The sequence below is a fragment of the Centruroides vittatus genome, unplaced genomic scaffold (genome assembly GCF_030686945.1).
Source record: "Centruroides vittatus isolate TY-2023 unplaced genomic scaffold, ASM3068694v2 contig_1168, whole genome shotgun sequence".
NCBI lineage: Eukaryota > Metazoa > Arthropoda > Arachnida > Scorpiones > Buthidae > Centruroides > Centruroides vittatus.
Window position 1 is genome coordinate 1571848 of NW_027120749.1, and position 22176 is coordinate 1594023.

Genomic DNA, 22176 nt, shown 5'->3' on the forward strand with positions numbered 1-22176 from the left:
TAATTATGTCATTTATTTTATGCAAAGTTTTTCATTTTTTGTAAGTGAATAAAGTGTTTTTAATAAAAAATTTATATAATTGTGTACAAAATGGTCTTAAATAGAATTGACTGAATATTACATAATGGAAAGGGGAAATGCAGAGACCTTAATAGGTCAGGGAATAATATCATAATTGGTCAGGGAAAGATATAAATGAGAAAACATTTCATTGCTGTACTGAATTTTTAGTAATTTTAAGTTTTATAACTTTGGATATATCTTGATATATGAATACTCTGACTACTAAAACTCTGACTACTAAGTCAGAGTTTTATTTTAATAACATTTAATTACAATTTTGTTTTATTGAATGTTTATAATTAACTTTTATATTATTTAGGTGTTAATGTTGATCATTGCCCCATAATAAATAAATATAATGATTGTGAAAAAATGTTGATGAAATTTGAAAATAGTTGCCTTCTGGAAAAGGAAGATGTTACAAGTTGTTGGAATGAAGAAATTTTTTCAATTGAAGATGGTCTTTTTAAAGTTTTGGATGTTCTTATATTATTCTTGCATTATAAATGCAATTATTCAAAAGAAGAACTCTGTGATTTGATTTTACTGTTAAGTTGGATTAGTTTAGATACAAAGTTCATTGGTAAACAGATAAAAATTAAAATTAAAGAATTAATTGAGATTTGTTTGGAGAGGATATCATCATCAGATTGGCCAGATAAAGTAAATTATTAAAAATTTTTTCTATATTAAATTAAGATTTTATGTAATACACTTATAATGAAATTGTTTATACATTATATCATTTTTTATAGATGAAATTTCTTACAGAAGAATTGGCACAATTGGGAAGTCACCACAGAAATACTTTATATTTAGTTCAGTTATTGCCAACAAGTAATCGTGGTGTTTCTTTGCAAAAAGCTGTTAGTTTTCTAGCAATTCAATATTTATTGGAACTAGAAGATTCGTATTTTGTTGCTGATGTTACAGTATGTATATATTGACATCATTTTTTTAATTTTACTTTTCCAGCTGTTATGCATACATAACAAGAGAAAGTATTGGAATTGTCAAATTTGACACTCCAGGGTTTTTTTAAATCTCCACATTTTGAGACTCAACCCAAAAATGTCAAACAAAAAAAGGAAAAAAATTTCATATATGTGTTGGTGTCCATTTCATTTAATATCTCAGGATTAATATCGTGGGGTAAAGTTTAATAAATGAAAAGGTTAAAGGTTGAAAGGGTGAGGAGATAGAGGGAGATCATACGTCATAACTCAAAGGGAGTCGGACTTAATGAAGATTTTACTCATTAACCTTTACAATGTTTTACAAAATTTGTCATTACCCTCAAAATTAAGTTTTTTTGCCATTTTATAATAATTAATAATATAAAAAGTTTTTTAACAGAATCTCATAATAGACTGTGCCACATAAAATTTTATTTTTATTATTTATAATATATAAATTATTTTTTAAATAAAAATCTCATATCATCTGGGAAAGTTAGGCAACTTGTTGCTGGATTTTTTAAATATAAGAATTTATGCAAATTAGAATTGTGTTGTGTGTCTATTATTTAGATGAATAAATTTTCATAAATATGAATACTTAATGTGAATTACAAGATTAAAGGAAATAAGATGCTAAGAATGAATTTTAGGTTTTTAAAAATGAAAAAAACCTAAAATACATTCAGCAGAAAGCTGAATTTGGCAATGGCTGTGAGGGTGCATGTAAATTCAGCTTTATGCTGAATTTACATGCACCCTCACAGCCATTGCCACAAGTAAATAGAAAACATGGTAATGAATAATAAATAGGTTCTTAAACAAAGTTCATTAAAGGTGAGATTTTAAGAAATATTTAATATAAGAGAAAGATCTATAATCAGCCTCAAAAGTTTTTAGGTTATAATTTATGTAATAACTAGCAGATAGGCCCGGCATTGCTTGGGCAAAAGTAACGATAGCGAAGATTAAGATTATTATGTTATAGTCACAGAAGAAAAAGAGTAATTTCATCAACAAACTAAATATTTCTAAAGATAGGTCGAATTTGAAAATCGAATATTCTAATATTGTTCGATTTTCACGACGTGTTCTGATTTTATCGTTCGATTTTCAACGAATGTTCTAAAGAAGAAGGGTTGAGAAAAACCGAACTAATTTGTTTAAATTTGAAAACCGAATGTGTTCTAACATATTACTCTTTCTCTTTTTTCTTTTTTTTTTTCCAGAGCCCATAAATCTTGCACATCGTTTTCTCTTGTTCTCCATTGTTACTTAACACTTTGGTACTTAAATCTGGTACCCTAACTGTGTACCAAATTTCAACTTTCAACTCCTAACCATTTTAGCAAATATTAAGATTATTACGTTATAGTCAACCTTACCCGTTTTCACAGAATGCAAGAATTGGGTCCTCCCGGTTTCCAGACTAATTACAGAATTTTTAGATAGGTCTAAAAATATGTTCAATTTCCTGCAAAAACAAGAAATACTGCATCTGCATCTTGCACGTCGCTTTCTCTTAACACTTCCATCACTGATGGAAGTGTTAAAACTTAAACTTGTCCCTCTCCCCCGTGGGGAGAAATTTCGAAAAATCCCTTTTTAGTGTGCGTTCTCGTGACGTGCCCTAACTGTGTACCAAATTTCAACTTTCAACTTCTAACCGTTTGGACATGTCTCGATAATGTATATGGAGGCTTTAATCCTGTCCCTTCCCCCGTGGAGAGGAATTTCTAAAAATCTTTTCTTAGTATGTGTTCTCGTGACATACCCTAACTGTGTCCCAAATTTCAACTTTCAACTCCTAACCATTTGGGCTCTGCGCTGATTATTATTATTATTATTAACTCGTCTCGATTATATATATAGATTTAAATTTTTTGAATCTGCTGTAAAATTTGTTATTCAATTTCATTTATTGTTAACTGTAGATCGCAATCTAATTATTAATTGCTGAATCATAAAAAGTATAAACTGAAAAAGATCGTTAGATATAGTGACATGCACACTTCTACAAACACAGTAAATGGTTAAGAGTACTCTTGGAACAGCTGGACAGAGCTGGCCCCAATGCTTTGTAAACATACATATTTCACTACTGCACTAACTAGTGGCAGTTTGCAGAACAGAATGCAGTGCTATGTCTAATATTTTCATGAGCACATTCTATCATACTTAGGCCTAAGTATGATAGAATGTGGTGATAAATATATTTTTTGTGAAAAATTATTTTTTATTTTCATAAATTTAGATTATTAAAAAATAAACTGTATAATTTGTTAGCCAAGATACTTTTTTCAGTGGATAGTGGTTTGTTTGATAAGATTATTAATTGGGTCTGACCTCTCTAGCCACTAATGACCAGCTGTCCCTTTTTTTGTACAAGCATTTTTTAAGCCTTAATTCTTAAGAGATATATCTTAATTCAATTTAATATTTATTAATATTAATTCAGTTTAAATCAAGAAGTTTTCATACAAATATATTGATATTTTACAGATTTTAATTAAAATTTTTATTTATACAAAAACTTAAAATTATATTATTATTCTTAATCAGGTTGGCAATAACTAAATAATCCTATATTTATAGGTATAGTATTTCATTCAGCAAGTAAAATATCTGAAGGTTAAAATTTACAATTTTTACTTGCTGAACGAAATACTATACCTATAAATATAAGATTATTTAGTTAAAATGCGTAAGAATACAGCAAATCTATAATTTAGAAAAAGTTGACAATAAATTTAAGATTGTGATAAGGCTTCAAACAATTATTTGTAGCATAATAATAATACTGTATTAGATTTTTATTTCTTTTTATGTGGAATAGATATAATATTTAAAAGTAGAAATATACATATTTTTAATTATTATTTCTCACAAAATAATAGTTCAATTTTTTAAACATTTATTATGATGTATATGAAAATATCTAAATATTACTGGTATATTTTGGCATAATTTTGCAAAAATCAGTGTTTAGATTTTAAATTATTTAAGAATAAAATTTTGTTTAAGTTTTAAAGATATTTGATTTAGAGAATTGTCAGATTATATGTATTCTTTTGAATTTACTTTTAGCCATGTATAGTTTTAAAAATATTGACAGACCCATTACAGTATGTCCAAGATTATTTTATTCTGCACAGTGTGATTTCTTTAATGGATCTCTGCATCGGAAATTATGTTTTACCTCAGTACAGAGTAAGTAATTTGTTTTAATTTAAAAATGTAAAATATAAATTTTTTTTCAAGTAGTTTAATCAAAAGTAAAATTCTTTTAGTTATAAATAGTGAAATTTAATACTTCTTATTGAATTCATGTAAATAAGAATATTTTTATAAAAATTTGTAAAGATATTTTATATAGGTATATTTTTATTGTGAACATTATCTAATCTACTAAATAACTTTTCAATCATAAAGCAGAATAACAAATAAAAATTTCTAAATACAGAATAAGATTTAGTTTTTCAGATTTAATTTTTCAGATTTAATTTGATCTCAACAATCTGATCCAGACACTTATAATTTATCTGCTACCTGTGCTAAAGTATAGAATTGTATTGTTTCCATTCCTCACCCTATATTGTCCATTCCCATAATAGATAAAAATGGTAAGCAATCATTTTATGAATTATTGATATCTGTGTGATTCCAGCTGCTTTTTTTGGACTTTTATTTCTCACCATTTTTCTCACTCAAGTGGTTTTCCAGATAGTGGTCCCCACTTTAAAGAGCAGCATGCCTTGTGAAAGGTTTTGTGTCATGTGGTTTTGGACGGAGTGGCTTGCTCAACAACAAATTAGCAAAACAACAAAAATGCTCTTATTGATGGGGTCAGGGAAGAAGTACTACTACAATTGTTTTTATCCATGATTGCTATGCAAAGAGAGTGTTACAATTGTATATTAGTGGAATCAGCACTTCCACTTTGGTTTGATTTGATTTGATGTTAAAGATAAGAAGGGCTATCTGTTATAACACAGACTTAACCCTGTAGGAAACGGAAAAAAGAAATTAGGAAAGTAAGAAGTTAGGTAGAAGAGGAAACACAGGGAGATAGGAAAGTGTGAAAAGAAGCTACCGGGGGCCCCCCACGGGACAAATGAGAACATTATGTACAGTGTTGCCGAGCATCCTACGGGGCACTTCCCCGTCCACATATCAGTTTTGCAGTCTTAACTCTTAACGAATACAATTAGTAAGTGCGAATACAATGAGATAAAGTGTATATCAGTATACAGGAGGACTTATCCTGTTCATAAAGCTTTTCTGATTAATACCAGTATTCAATAAACACACGGAAATTAATGGTTGGAAGCGTGATACAGTTTACATTATATGGTAGTCAGGAGAACTTATCCCAATTGCAATGTAAAGCGTTAACAATGAATATGTACAAATTGACAGTTGCAAAGCAAATAACAGCAGTATCAGTTTATATACAAAGCAGAGTAAAAGCACCCTTGCACCAGGGGACTAGGCTGCAGGATACATGGACATAAACAATGTAGAAGTGTTGACGGTCAGATCACCGCTTTCAAAGTCAATTTCATTTTCAATGTGGAGGGAGAGAGGGACAGAATTGTACTCCAACTGCTAGGCCCCTCCTCCTACCCATTGGGTTAACCTAGAACCCCTCCAGAAAACGATTTCATAGAAGCTGTACTTTCCCAGCTGAAGACATAACAACAGGGGTGATCAACAACAGGGATTAATTGTGGAAGACACTGGTAAAACAGTTTAAATAGTCTAAGTATAGGAGGATTTGTCTTTTCACACTTGTTGGTTTCCTTGGGTACTTCGGTTGGCGCTAAGTTGCTCGCTTGTAGGTGGGGCAAGTGCTCTGCTGTTTTTGATGAATGTTGTCAAGGCTTTCAGTAGATTGGTGTCTGCGAAGAATTGTTGATCTCCAGGTGGCCAATTGTAGCCTTCTTGTAGACAAGTCCCGATGAGTTTCAGTCTTTGTTCACTGTACTTGGAACAGTCGTAAATCAAGTGGTTTACATTGTCCTTTTCGTGTATGTCTATTTCACAATAATCCGAATCTGTTTTGTTGAAACGTTTTAAATAAGTGTTAAATGCCCCATGTCCAGTAAGGCATTGTGTAAGCTCGTAGCTTGGTTGGAAAGTCTTGATTTTTTGACGTCCCTCAATTGAAGGGATGAAGCTATAGCATTGCCTCCCGGTGTTTGAGCTGTCCCAGTCTCGTTGCCACAGTATTCTAATTTCTTCTTTAATATATTGCTGAACATAGCTGATCGGGTATTTTGTGTAGGTGACTATAGTATTGGTTTTTGCCCTCTTCGCCAATCTGTCTGCAAGCTCGTTGCCCTCATGTTTGCTGTGGCTCGGTATCCAATTGAAAGATATATTTGTTTGTTGGCCGATCTCATTTGCTAGGGCTATTAGGTCTGAGGCGAGGGCAGAGCTGTTCTTCCCATTTTTAAGTATGTAAAGAGCGGCCTTACTATCCGTGAAGACAGTTAGGTTTCTCATTTCCAGTTGTAGTTGTTTTACATATGAGATGGCCCTATAAATTCCCCATAACTCTGCCTGGGTTATGGTGCATTCATTTGCCAATCTTAGGCTTGCTTGATAGATTGTCCCTTTTTTGTTCCTAATAATCAGTCCTGAGCCCATGCCCTGCTCATCCTTGAACCGTCTGTATATATTATAATTTGTTGTTCTTTCCTGTGGTTACTGGTATTGTCATAATCCAGGACGACTTCATATTGGCTTATCCTTCTTGGATCAATTGGTTGGTTACTGTCTTTTTGTTTGATGTCGATTTTTCTGATAAATTTAGAGATGTTCTTTGAATTATCTGGTGGCAAGACCTCTGTTTTTTGTAATTGTTCTAAATCCTTGTCCGAGATATTTGTGAAGTTTTTGTTTAGCAAGAACCAATTCCATGTTGTTTGTTTAGCCTTCAGATGTATCAGTGTTAGATTGGCTATAACCAGCAGGGCATCTGTCGGTGCTGTTCGGTATGCCCTGCAGATCCTAATGGCTGATCTCTTTGAAGCGAAAGTAATTTTCTTTTTATGTGAACCTTTTTTAATGCTGTTCCCCATACCTGCACCCCATAAAGTGCAGCTGGTTCGATAGCTTGTAGGTATATCATTTTTGTATGTTTTGGGTTTAGACCCCAGGCATTCTTAGTTATACTGTTTAAAAGGTTGGTTTTCTCAATGGCCTTGTTACAGGTTTGATTCACATGGAACTGCCAGTTTAGACTTCTGTCAAAGTGAATGCCAAGATATTTCATTTGTTGTACGTTGCGAATAGTTTGGCCATTTATTTTCACCCCAATTGCTCTTTTCAACTGCCCTCTTTTATTTTTCCTTGTAAAAACTATTGCCTCGCATTTCCCATGATTGATTAGTAGTTTGTGTACTTTACTCCAATCTCCAATTTTTGACAACGTTTTATTTGCAATATCTGCCACACGGTTGCAATTTTTGTGTGCCACTAAAACCAGGATATCATCTGCGTATGCCTGTAATTTTATTTCGTCTGTGTCCTCGTGTTGTTCAAGAAGGTCGTCTAGGACCAGATTCCAAAGTCCGGGTCCACATCTGGACCCCTGTGGACATCCTCTTGTGATGTTTGTTTCCACTCTGATATTATTTGTATAGAGACCTGCCTTCCTATTAGAGAGGTAGCTTTTTATTAAATTTGTTATGTTATTTGAGCATTTTGTTGCTATTAAACGATTTATTATACTTGTCCACCACAGATGATCGAAGGCCTTGCGGAAGTCTATTCTTACCATTATGACGTGACAGCTTTGTTCCCAAGATTTGAGGATAAAGTCAGTGACATTTAAGATGGCATGTATTGCCGATGTGCCTGGTTTAAATCCATATTGTTTACTACTGTTTCTTTTAATTTTGTTAAGATGTCAATTTATCGTTTTGATGATAAGTCCGTCCAGAACTTTACTTGCAACTGGAAGCAAACTAATTGGATGGAAATCTTTTGGGTCACTGGCATTTCCATTTTTGGGAATTAGCTTAATACTTGTGATTTTCCATGCGTTCAGGAAAAATCCCGTTCTTAGAATTTCGTTATATAAATGGACAAAAGCCATGGGTACTTCTTTGAAGGCGGCTTTCACTAACTCTGCTGTCAAACCGTCCACACCTGGGGACTTCTTGTTAGCCAAGGAGAGAATAGCTCCCTGAACTTCTTGAAATGTGAAAGGCTCGTTTTGATCTTGTGAGGATTGATTCTGTGCTGTCCTCCTCATTTCCCTGTGTATTTCCAAGTCGTTAGTTTCGTCATCTGGTGGAAAGTGATATTGTAATATTCTTTTAATGTTTTCTGTGATGTTTAATTCCGAGTTATTTCCATTTTCTTTAGTTATATTTGGGATCTGACACTTTCTCTTTTTATTGAATACCACTCTATACAGTACATCCCATGGTGTCCACTTCCGTTTTTTTTCGCAAAATTCCTTCCAGGCTCTTGTGCAAATGTTGTTTATGTCTTTTTTGTATGTTTTTAGGGCTTTCCTATACTTGTTTCTGTGCGTATTTCTCATTTCTTCATCAGTGGCTCTTGCAATTTTCTTCCTAAGCTTTCTTACAATTTTCTTTTGTTTTGTTAGACTGTGTGTCCACCAAATAGTTCTCTTCTGTTCCGTTCTATTAATACTGGTTGACTGTCTAGCCGCTGCCTGCATAGCGTTTATGATGTGTTCCACATATTTGTTCATTTTTTCTTCATTGTCAATTTCATGGAATTTGTAATTCCTCCAGTAAGTTGTGAAGACGTTTTTGTATAGGTCCCAAATATGTAAGTTCCACTTTGGTTCAAGATTAGCTTTTGTCAGCAGTTCCATTCCTGATAGTTTCATCCATCAGCATATTTTGTTAGTCCTTTGGCACTTGGATGTCTTGGTCTCAACATTTTATGTAAACTTTGAGCTGACACATTCTCCTACATATCCTTTATCAGCTGCACCCTTATACATATCTTTGTCTGCACATATCCTTTTCTGACAGAACATGGATAGACTCTTCATGATTCTTTTGTTCTGGTTGGCTCTCTGTTTGATTTCTTTCTTTGGGTCATGTAGACTCGGACTTTGTCAATTTTAGCAATCTAGCTTTCATCTAATGATTCACCCAAGTCAGCCTAGGCAATTTTTCTTCCTGTGGGAAAGCATTTGATGTTTATTTGAATCAAGAGGATGTTGATACTTCTGACTGTGCCCTTTAAGAGCAGGGTTATGATTATCTCCTGGCAAAGTTGCATCTTAAGTTTCGTGTCTCTCACTGACTAATTAATCTCTCAAAATATGTAACTATAAAAATGCTGATAGTTAATCAGAAATGAAATTGCTATTAATTTTTCTTTTACAAATAGAATATAGTTCATAAAAAGTTATGACTAAAGGGATTTAAACTGTAAAATGTAAATTTCATATTTAGATCCTACAGAGGTTACTGAAGCAAATATTAAAAGTGATATTATGGATACAGTGGAAGGATAAACAACAATTTTATCATTCATTCAGTACTAATAATGATGTGTATTATCTGTCAAAAATTGTGTGGGTGTGTATAACATGATAGAGTTATTAATAGAAAGTGAAAGTCTTCAAGATTTAGGGACATGACATTGAAGGTAAAGATGGATGAGCCTTTGTAGTCTATTTAAAGCTCATCAAGATATCATTGTAAAACATCATTAATTTTGCAATATTAATTAATTAATTAATTAATTAATTGATAAGGAAATGATTCAAAACATTTCTTCAAACAATTTTACAACTTATTTAATGAAAAAGAAAAAAATAAAATATAAGCATAAGTAAAGTTGTATTGTTCAAGAAGCAACTGTGCTTGTTAGGCCATTTAATTTATGCCTTGACTTTCTGGTGGTAGTACTGATACTCAATATACTATTTTAAATAGCAAGAGTTAACAACAAAGATTTTTTTTATTTTTGTGCTAATATTTGTATTCCTGATGCAAATTTTTATTGAGACGTAAACATGCAGGATAATCCACACATGGATAATCAAAAGCATTTTGTATATAATTTTTAACTGTTTAGTATTTTTTTACTGTAACAGTTGATTTGCAATGCAGTTGTTATCTTTAGATTATTTTTAATTAATGGAGAACATTATTATTATTCTGTATATTTTTAGGAAGCACTTCAAGAAATGTGCAAAATAATTATGGATACATTTGGAAAAATTAGAGATACTTTTCAGTGTTTAGAAGGACCAAAAGTTTGTATATAAAATTTTTCAATTTATTTTTAAATTGATTTTCTCATTTGAAACATTTTTCTTCTTCTCTAGGTCAAAAGTTTAATAGCAAGACTCAACAATAAATGGAATACAATTATTCAGAATTTGCCAAATAATGACGTATGTACTGCATATTCTTTTAATTATTTATTAAATGAACAAGAAATGCCACTAAGTATTCCCAGAAAATACCAAGATTTGATAATTTTTTTTTTTAGTTTCAGTTTACAAATACTTTTAATAAATATGAATAAAATTCATTTAGATTTGAACATTGTATATTTACATTATTACTATTATATATCTTTTATTTTTAAAATAACTTTTTAGAAAATCAAACGCACAGATTAATTTATCAGCAAAATAACTTTTTAATTTTGTTAGCAATCCTCCCAAGATGTATTGAAAATGACAGATTTTTCTATGTTGGTTTAATGATCAACAATTAATATTACATAATTGACACTTTTATTCTTTCCATCTTTAAGGGGGCCTTTTTTGAGCCCATCAATGGTTCAGCCATTATTATTTTGTATATTTTTTCAATGTGCAGGATTTATTGATGTGAAAAATACTGTAAGGTCTTCTCATAAACTTTTTAAGTCTGAAAAAAATATTTATAACAGTCCTTAATGTAAGGAACTGATTAAATTATTTGAATCTCACCACTGTTGAGGTCTCTTCAAAAATAAATTACATATAAGTTATGTTGTAATTTATTCAATGAAAGGTGTCTAATTTATGCATATAAACAGTATCAAAAGTATCCCAGTATTTTTATTTTTAAACATTTTCATAAACAATGGGAAATTTATCAGTTTTTACAAAATGGTAAAATAGAAATGTTGTTTTATATGTAATTCTTCTGTATTTATACCCAAAAACAGGAAATCTTGCATCCCTTCATGGTAAATGTAATTGGGATTATCTACCTAATTGTGGCATCAAAAAAATTAAACATAACTTTTTCTAATGCCAATGTTTTAGTCTATCTATTTACACAAAAGCAGCTAAGCTCTGTATGTTGCAAATGCATTTACTGATGGAAAAATTTTAAAAGAAGAATTCTTATTTCACATTCACTTTCTGAAGATTTTATAAACAAAAATGAAATGAAAACCGTTATTAAAGCCTTAAAATTATCACAAAATACATTAATGCAGAGAATTGAACAAATGGATAAAAATTAAATTTATTAATAATCATTGTATAAGTGCATGTGTTTTTTTCTTTACTAACTGGTAGATATATTTAGTGTAGCAGAAATGCTTATTTTTACTCAGAATCATCAAAAATTGTTCACTACTACTATTGGGCACTAACTTCCCTCAAAAAGAAGGGCTAGGGATTTAAAAAAATTTTGTCATTCAATTTAAAATACATTTCTTTAATTTAATTATAACTAATGGTGCAAAAATAATGACTGGTCATATGAATTTATATGGATTTATTACATAGTGTCAGAGTGTTTAAAGTTTTAAGTTGTTGTTGTTTAATTTATCAGCAACTATTAGCTAGTAAAAGAATGAGTAAAAAGAGTTGAAATGAGAATTCTTATTTCACATTCACTTTCTGAAGATTTTATAAACAAAAATGAAATGAAAACCATTATTAAAGCCTTAAAGGTGGGGATAATATAGATTTATAAAATTGTTAATTTGATTCAAAAAAGATGTATTCAAAAGCATCTTTTTCAACTTTGAACTCTGTAAAAACAATCAGAATTATTGTTGCTTACAGGTATGAGATGGCTGAGTAGAAGTAAATTTTTACAAAGATTTTACAATTTGTTAAGAAATAATAATTTTCTCCAACAAAGAAATGTTTAACAGACAGTTATACAATAAAGCTGTGGCAAGTTGAGTATTTTGAATTTAGAACATCTAGGAAAAATGAAGATTATGTGAGATGATTAGTTGTGTTAATTAGGAAATTTCTGGTCATTGTTTATAAAATTCAATCTCTAGCAAAATGATCATTTTTTAAATATAAAAGACCATTTACAAAACTATTTTAACTTAATGCCAAAAAGTACATAACAGGAATTAAAAATAAAACATTGTATGAAGGAGTTTGGTGTTGGGTTCAATGATTTAAAAAAATAAATAAATCTATGGTAATGTAAGGTAACTTTCTTTCCTGTTAAGAGAGATTTAAGTAGGAGACATATTTTGGGAAAGTAACAAATATTTTTGAGCAGAAAAAGTTACACCCGAAAACAAAATTATAACTAAGCATCCAGACTATTCTTAAAAGCTAGGGCTTCAGAAGAAGACACTTGTGTACACAATTCACCAAATTTATATGTTGTTGTACTTATGTGAATTTACATGTTTTGCTTTTTTATATTTATCTGTGCAGGTATTGGTATTGCCCCTCTTGGGGTTAATAAAACTTTTGAAATTTAAAAAAATGTTTTTAATATTTACAAGTTTTACCCATTTTTTGTTTTTAAATAAATGTAGGAAGATGCCTTTTAGAAATTATGTAGAAAGCTGCTGTTATAAATTTATATGTAATATACAGGGATTCGACAAAATAATTCAAACACCTTCCATTTTGCATAGTCAAATTGAACTCTTCCTGAAACATGCAATTACAGGCACTATCCATTTTTTCTCTCATTTGTAAAGCTTATATTACTGTCAATAAACTTCATTACTTTTACTGTTGAAAAAGATATTTGCCTGGTTTTGGTGCATGATTATGTCAGGCCTAACACACTTCCAAAGGGGAATGATTGTTGGTGCATGCCTAGTGGGGATTCTCTGATCTGAGTTGATTGATGTAGCAAGATTACTGTTTCCTCGACCACATTTCAGTGTTTATTAATTAATTATAGCCATTTATTAGCTCGATTATTTAGGCGTTTGTTGGTTTATTAATATATATCATTGGGCTTTGAGTTGTATTATATTTACAGATTTCAGTGTGCAAAGACAAGTAAAACATCTACTGACATAAGCAGCCATGTTCGAAAGTCAAAGCTGGATGTGAAGGACAGAAGAGCACTTCATCAAATTGTAAGGAGAAAATATAAAACTACAGCAGTGCAAATTACTGTAGAATTGGCTACAAGTGCAAGGATGTCAGTATCAGTGAAACCATCCAATATGCACTGCATAAAGATATCAATGGTAGGGCCTCAATAGCCAATAGCCAAAACTTTGTTGACACCAGGAAACATCAAACAGCATGTGCAACAATGCTAAAAGTACAAAACATGGACACCAGAGTCATGGAAACATGATATGATCTTGTGAGTCAACTTTCAATTTGTTTCCCACTCTAGATATGTTTGTCTAGAGTGGGAAACAAATTGACTCATGTTCCTGTGTAGAGATCGAACCAACTGTCAAGCATGGCAGATGTTCCTGCATGATTTGGGGGGCAATACCATTTACCTTTGAGGACAGTTATCAGACCCAGCAAGTTAGAATATGCAGATACCTCATGACTGTTACTTTGAGTGACCACCTCTGTCCCACAATCCAAACTTTGTTTTCAGGATGACAGTGGTCCTATGGCGATGCAATCTTTCAGGATGACAGTGGTCCTATCCACACTGCAGGCTAAATTTAACTTAAAGCATCTACCATGGCCACCCCAATCACCAGGCTGAGTCTGTGGAGTATTCTTGAGAAAAAGTTAGGAATGGTTTTCCATAACCTACTTCCATGAAGGAATTACTGTAACATCAGTATTGGTTGAAGAATGGTAGAAAATTCACATTAATTAACATTGTTCCTGACTTATATTTGTCTATTCTTTGACACATTTTAGCTGTATTATCTGCAAAAGGGAGTCATACCATCATACCACTTATTTATTTATTAATAAGTGATCTTTTGTTGGTGTTTGAATTATTTTGTCCAACCCCTGTAATATTGTATAATATATAGTATAAAATATTGAAGGGGTTGATGGAAAAAATTTCTTAAAAGGCGTCAATACGTGAAAAAGGTTGAGAACCCCTGCTCTATACAATATAAAAATATTTCCAATGATTGGAACAAAACTCAACCAACTGTACGGTTGGATCTTTGTATTTTGAATTAGTTTCACAGTGGTATATTGTAAAATTTATCACGTCAAAAAGTATTGCTCGCCGCATTCACCCTGACTATGTAGCATTGCATGTGTGTTAACTATCTGAAAATACGAGGGTGGATCAAATATAAATGGGATTTATTTTACGTTTTAAAATTATTTATTAAAAAATAATAAAACATTATGATTTATTTTTCTACATAGCTTCCTGCTATAGAAAATACATTTTTCCCAGCAAGAAGGAAGGTTTCTTATTCCAGTATGGTAGAATGAAGTTGGTTGTGTCAGGAGCAAATTGTGCACGAATTCCTCCACTCCTGCGTCATCTTCGAATTGCTGCCCTCCTATAGCTTCTTTAAGTGGCCCAAACAAATGAAAATTGTAGGGCAATAGGTCCAGGCTGTAGGAAGGATGATCAAGTGCAGTCCAGTGCATTTCGTTAAGTTTGAGACTGTTAGAGCTGCAGTGTGGGGCCTGGCATTGTCCTTGAGGAGAATGACATCTCGATCGCTTGACAGCTTCCATAACTTATTCCGACCTTCTCTGCAATTTTGCAAACTCCGATTCGTCTCTCCTCTTCAGTAATGTCTCGAACCGCTCGAATGTTTTATCTGTGATGCTGGTCTGAGGACGGCGATAGTGTTTCCAATTTTCCACTCGTGTCCGCCTTTCTTGAACTTTTTATGCCAGGCAAACACATTAGTCCTTGACAGTGTTTGATCTCCAAACTGTGCAGTCAATCTGTGAAAAATTTCTGTCGCGTTGACTCCTTCACAAGCAAGAAATTGTATGATTATGCATTGCGCAACAGAGGGATGTACCTGTTTCTCCGACATCGTGAGCACTACTGATGAATTGGTTGAAAGTATGAAACAACTGGCATTCCCCACTCCTAATGACCCTACCCAATCAAACTAGATGCGCGGGCCCTGTACTCCAACCTTAGTTGCTCAGAAACAAAAATCCCATTTATATTTGATCCACCCTCATATTATGAACCAGGGTATTTAAGAGCAGAGTGAGTCAAAATTTGATTATAAATATTGATCTAAACTATTGTGAACAAAACCTTTTAAATGCATGTAGACATGCAATCATTTACAAATAACAGAAAAAAAGAGTGTTTAGACATATGTCGAAAAACATTTCATGGAAACCATTGACATGTAATTTCCACAAATACAGAGACCCAACTGTACAAAACAATGGCAATGTTTCTCAGTGGCACAGTTAGGAAAACAATATATTAGGTTGTATTTACATAAAAGATCATCGGACATAATTATGAAACATTAAGTAACTTTTAGTTATACAAATTGAAAATGTTATTTTTGTAGGTGACGATTTTCAAACATTCCAACATGTACGCCGTTGAAAATGGGCTAACGGCGAACGAAATAAATGCAGTCAATGACATTTGCATTCCTACCACAAACAAAATTGAAGAATTATCGGAAGGAGAACTTTTGTAAGATTTTTTATATAAACACAATATTCGTTGGGTTGACAAATAATAATAAAATTTTAAATCGCACAAATTTAAAATATTTATTAAAATTTTTTAATTTGCATATAAGTGCATATTTTTTGTTTGTGATATCTGTATATTAAAATTGTTACGAAACGATAATTTTGTACGCAATTCAGATTAAAATTATAATGAAACTGTTTTATAAAAATGTTTTAATATATATGTTTAATAAATATTATTTAAAATGAACAATGTGTGCTATTATATGAAAATAATACAAATTTTTTTAATTATATTGCAATTTTTATTAAATTTGTAATTTAATAGATTTTCCCATTTCATAACAATGTCAGTATTAAGCTTTTGTCATAGAAATTCATCTGTTAAAATGTATTCAGAAATCTGTTTTTGGTTAATGAATTTCACATAGAAGTGCTGAGATTCAAAGCAATGGTCTAAGAAATGAGATTTAAGATGATAAAAGCTTTTAAGATAGCTATAATACTAGCTTATATCTCATTTCTTAGATTCACACTTAAGTGTGAATTTAGTAGTATTAAATAGTGTTGTTTTCACTCTTCTGTCTGGACTTTTATTTCATGTTCAACTGTAGGAAAAAAATTGAAATGTAATGAAAATGTATTGTATTAATATGTAAATATATATAGATGTATTAATGAAACAATTTTAATTTTGCAGAGTAAAACATTCTCCATTTTATTTAGCATTTCTTAAAGATTTGTGCATTTATAGTCTTAAATTTGAAAAAAAAAATATTGTAAAAAAATGTAAAGAAATGAATAATATGGAAATCCCTTCTAATGTGTGTTTATATTTTGTCAGAAATTATTCACAAAAGCTGTTGTTTCTTTTATTTCTGGAAATGATTTTCTTCCAGATAGATTTAACATTTTTAGATATGCTTAAACCTGGTGACTTAAAATGTTAAGACATGCCTTGGGCTTGGATGATGGTCAATTATTTTTTGGGGAATGCCCAAAATCACTATTATGGAACACTTTGCCATGTTAATAATTCTCAAGGCCATTGTTTGGAACTTTAGTAAAGGATTTATTACAGGTGTGTGTTATGAATGGATATACTAATTTATCTGTTCACAACCTAGGGTAAAAATCAGATTCAGAAAATAACCAATTATTTGTTTTAGTACTTAGGTCTATTTGTAACCCCCCACACACTAGAATAAGAGAAAAATTCAATTTCATTCCAGTGTCAGTGTATTTGGTATGTGACATCAAATATATAACAGTTTCTTTCAGGAAACTATATATAAACTAAAAAAAACCCAATTCATCAAATTTAGTGTTCATATTTAATGTGGTCAGAAAAATACACAACACATCTATTGTATAGTGTAGAAGTCATTTTCAGTTTTGGATTATATACAAGACTCGCTGATAAAAGAATGTTGATCACTCTCTCTCAATGTGATAAGATTTTTCTTTTCATATTTAAGAGTTATTTTTGTGTCACTATCATGTTACCTTCTGAAAGAAATTTGTAGAAATTCCTCATTATCTGTGCCGCCTTCAGTTCTCACAACAGTCTTTATATAATGTTTCGTTCTTTTGATTGAAATAAACCAGAAAAATTTTCCAGTTTTTCATATTATACTACAACTATTATAAGCTATTGTTTAATTACTGGTACAAATGAACACCATTACTAAACCTTTAATTCCTATTGTTTCATTTCTTGGCATATTTAATTTAAAAAAAAAAACATTTATACTAGAATAAATTCTAGATATACTTGGATGCCAAATTGATAAATATGTTTTTACCAAAACACAAACTCCAGTAAATTTACTGACACTACAGATCATCATTTTCAGATTATTCCATGCCCTTCTTTCAGTCTTTATAGTTCAAATTCCAAGTTCTGGTTTTGAAATATTGCACTCCAAAACAGAATATTATACTATGTAGAACATAACGAGACGGTGCAATACTATCCTAACTGGCAAAAGGCCAAAAATGAACTTAGAGGTCACCTTCTGCATTCCCATCTGGGAAAATAAGATTCTATCTGCCATACTGTATGAATAGCCTAGGGAAATTGAAGCCTTATCATTGTAACTATAAATTTGAAGATACTGATTGTAAGTAGCATTATGGTATGATGGCAGAAAAGCCGTTGTTAGCCCTTGCCTAAACATTGTAACTAAGCTTATGATAGTATTTAACCCAACCATGTTTATTTGTGAATTTGGGCTAGGAATGCAAGTTTGGTCTCTACGACCAACTTTAACATTTAAAAAAATTTTTTAAATATATAGTAAAAATTATATTATTACATAATAAAAACAGTAAAAATCATCCTATCAGTTATTCTCTATCAGCAAATGAATTCTATTACGAAATATAGAATAATTCAATTTTTATTAATGTGTTAGGCTGTCTGAAAATGCTTATTGAGCAAACAGATGAACCATAGCTCATTCTAACTTCAGATCCAGCCACATTGTGAATTTTGTGTTGTGCACTTTCAAAAATGTACAGTACATAATGCATTTTTGGCATATTCAATAAGACCACGAAAAATTTGTGTTTAGATTCTTTTAATAATCAACCAAAATGCAATTGGCAATGTGAAAATGCCACACTGCTTTGTGGAAGCTTATTAATGCAGCCATGATGCAATGTGATTATTATTTTTAAGAAATTTGTTACTTATTTTTAAGTGATATATTAAAATAACTGATTTCAACCTCGTGATTATGAAATTGGCACAGCCCCACAGAGTGAATATGCAAAAACGTATTTGTAAGTTTCTTGTCATGACACTTTAAAAAATGTGCATTTGTGGCTGGATCTGAGAATTTGATGTGCTGTGGTCCGTTTTTTCTCTTGAGTGTTTTTGGTCTTTGAGCATAATATATTTAAGACTATTTTTTAGTTGCATCCTAACACTAGCTTAGTACTAAATGACATAAAATATAAATTTATTGCAAAAATACATGCATAGCTCTGCTAAAGCAAATTATAATGTTTTATTATTGACCTATCAATAAGCTGCAAAAAAATCCCATTCAATAATTTAAGAAAAAGTACCAAGTAAATCTTTGATAGGATGTTTCAAAGTTTCTGCCAATACACAGTGATTGCCGTAAGAGAAATTGACTCCCGAAAATTGTTAACTCTGATTTCTCTCTCTATATATATAGTTGGTGACTTTTGACTTGGTGGGGAGTTACTTGCTGTGACTTGATTTTTATAAAGTATGATATAAATGACAATACACAATTCAGCATAATAATTTTTATTTGTGAAAAGTGAGGTCCAAGTTGCAGGTTAAATGATTACTATAACAAATTTTGATAAATTGTTTACAAATTAAATAGCTGCTTCTTTTTATAATCTTGTGATGTAATGTGCATAGTTAAAAGAAATTGTGATGCTTTTGGCATGAATTTTGCTGTATGCTTTCTTTACTAAATCAATAGTTAATAACTATAAATGATGAAAGATGTTATAATATCTAATTTATATAAATGAAAACTACAGATTTGTAATGAAATTTTCAAAGAAAAAAAATATCCATCCCAACAATAAAACTGGTTTTTTTAGAAAATTTTACAAAAGAAATATCTTTCTCTCTGAAATATACACTTTTTACAAAACTTGTGATGTGAGAATATAAATTACTGAAAAGAAACTACTATTTTTCTGATATTTGGTATGGTCATGTTGGGATTTAGAGAAACATATCATTCAAATTTCATCATTTATAGTGCATTTTTTCTGAAACACTGAAGCACTATTACCAACATAGAAGGCACAAAATGGTATTGTGTAAAGTACCATAAAGAAATAATTAAAACAAATTGCATTTTGACCATTTAAGGGGAAGAAAAAACAGATAATTCTGTTATGTAGAAAAGCTTATAATTCAACCATAAACAATGTAGGTATTACATAATGCACAATTGCACAAAAATCACATTGGAAATAAATTCACAAATAGCATTGTTTCTAAACTACAATATGAGAAGTTAATAAAAATTTTCCTTGAAATGGATATACATATATATATATGGAGATAAGGACTGGCAGTGAGGAGGGGGAAAAACAGAAGAAATACTGCATTCAAATTATATTGCATGTAAGAGAAAAGGAAAAAATTCATTTTGGAGTTGAAAAATATATCAAATAATTTTATCTAAAATCTTTTGTGTAGCATTTATTGTGTTAAGTTTAAAATTTATTTTAGCAGCTTGTTTTTTTATGTAGTGAAAATTGTGGTGGTATATTATTTTCACTCTATTTGCATATCTTTCTCATAGTAATCAGTTCAAGCGATTATAGAAAACTGAGTATAAATTGTGCAAATGCAAAATCAGTTATTTCATTAAATTAGAGATCAAAGTAAATTAGAAATTAAAATGAGAGAACTTAACAAAAAACATCCAAAATAACTAGGAAAGAAACAATATATACAATACGTGCACTTATGCCAGGAAGTGTTATTTAATAATTGAATGGAAAAATGGGACCACACTGGAATATAAGATCATATGTAATCTAGATTATGTTGAAGCTAAAAGTGAAGAAAAATCATTTTTACATTTTCCATATTTTCTTTTTTTGATATTTTTCATTTTGAAACTATGTAGGTAAAGTGATCAATCTTGGGTCACATTTATAAGAAAATGTTTTCTGGGTAAATGTAAATACTCAAAATTTCATTTTGAGGGATGTTAATTTTTTCAATAATTAAATTTTGTACATAATACAGAAAAGTTTTTGAGTTCTGAAATGATTTTACCACCATTATTTTTTTATGGAATTATTAAAAATCATTTTTTACTCAATGTACTAAATGCAGTGTGTGTTATAAATAAGATCAGCTTAAGTATTTTTTTTTCAAGACATCAAAGAAAAAAATATATTATAATAATACCTTTAAAATGTGTTTTTCCTCTGTAAACTATAATTTTTCTGTTAAAAAAACTTTTTTGTATGATAGCTAGGATTGTATATTTTATACTGTAATATAAATATTATATACAGTGTTTGAAACAGACCTAAGTTTAATGAGCATATTTATCCTTATTAAAAATAATTTGAGATATGTCAATGCATAAATTTATATATATTATGCACAATAGAACTGCCAAATAGAAAATTGACCCAAACTGGTCACTTTACCCTTCAACAAATGTTACAATCCTTACAACAGTTTGAATGGAATACCTGTTTTTACTAAATCTGTTCTAAAGCATTCTTTGAGTGATCCTAATAACTTCCACCAGACACAGTAACTTATTTGAAATTTTTACAAATCTTTGCAAATTCAGTAATTTGATAACCATTTTGGCAAAATAACAGAATGATGTTCCAAATACAACTTACAGACTAATATTGCAATTGTACAATCAGTCTGTTTTCTTATTTTTTCTTGGCAGTATCTATTTTATGTAATTGTCTCTGATTAGCTTGTGACTCTATTGCAGTGAAAAACTTTATGCGATCATTCATTTTTGAGGGATGGTCAGAGACAGGCGACGTGGTCGGGGCATGTCATACTCTTCCATTGACAGCGTACGTCTTCGACCAACTGCTCCGAGAGCCTTCGGATCTCCTCCAGAAAATGTTCTTTGCCTTTCAACGCCAGGTAGAGTTACAGAAGTTACTATTAAAAAAAAATTTATCATTAGAAAAATAGTGTTTTCTCTAGTGATCTTAAGTTAAATAATATAGAGTAAATTAAAAGTATGGAATTAATAAAATTAATTGAAGAATATAACTTGCAATAAAAAATTACTTACAAAACCCAAGACCTTTGACAAATAAAAGCAGGCTTTGAGCAAGTTTTTCGGGCTGAAAAAAAGAGAAAATATTAATTATTTACATATTACATAAAAATTTGAAAAAATATTATACATACTGCTTGTGCAAATACATCTCCAACACTATCTAATTTTAAAAATGATGTCTTTTGTTTATCCATTCTACCATACAGATTCTCTACAGCTTGTAAATGAGCAGCTCTTCCTCCACTGATCAAAAGGACATCCACATTTCTTAAATAAAATCATTATGTATTAATACACATGTATTATTGAAATTTGTAGAATTCTGTACAGTATCAGGCATTAACTTACTTGAGATTAGTTTCAATGAAAGAAGTGATATCTTTTCGACTAGAAAAAATTTTTAATTTATATATATAAAAATATAGTAAGTTTTATAGTTCAAATGTCAGTTAACTTATTTTTTTACTTCATATATGATTCCACATAGCGACGTAAATTTCGTGGATTTATTTTATTTTTCAGCTTTTCTGTGTAGTCTTGTATCAGCGCTTCTTTGTTTTCAACACTTTCCAATTGC

The 22176-nt window shown here is 30.7% G+C and overlaps 2 protein-coding genes across 3 annotated transcripts in view; one reads left to right on the forward strand and one right to left on the reverse strand.

Annotated features, from left to right (window-relative positions):
- Positions 1-16228, forward strand: part of LOC136981580 (SMC5-SMC6 complex localization factor protein 2-like) — a 37094-nt gene extending 20866 nt beyond the window's left edge. The window contains exons 3-8 of the mRNA XM_067277902.1: positions 383-726; positions 819-995; positions 4107-4229; positions 10195-10278; positions 10351-10419; positions 15687-16228. Coding sequence (XP_067134003.1) covers positions 383-726; positions 819-995; positions 4107-4229; positions 10195-10278; positions 10351-10419; positions 15687-15821 — 932 coding nt within the window. The 3' untranslated portion in view covers positions 15822-16228. The remainder of the gene's footprint in view (positions 1-382; positions 727-818; positions 996-4106; positions 4230-10194; positions 10279-10350; positions 10420-15686) is intronic.
- A 2858-nt stretch (positions 16229-19086) lies between these two features.
- Positions 19087-22176, reverse strand: part of LOC136981793 (uncharacterized protein ZK1073.1-like) — a 96282-nt gene continuing 93192 nt past the window's right edge. For both annotated transcript variants that reach the window (XM_067278170.1, XM_067278177.1), the window contains exons 9-13: positions 22066-22175; positions 21948-21986; positions 21731-21866; positions 21612-21663; positions 19087-21475 (exon numbers count right to left, since the gene is read on the reverse strand). In XM_067278170.1, the coding sequence (XP_067134271.1) occupies positions 21318-21475; positions 21612-21663; positions 21731-21866; positions 21948-21986; positions 22066-22175 (495 nt within the window). In that variant the 3' untranslated portion in view covers positions 19087-21317. The remainder of the gene's footprint in view (positions 21476-21611; positions 21664-21730; positions 21867-21947; positions 21987-22065; position 22176) is intronic.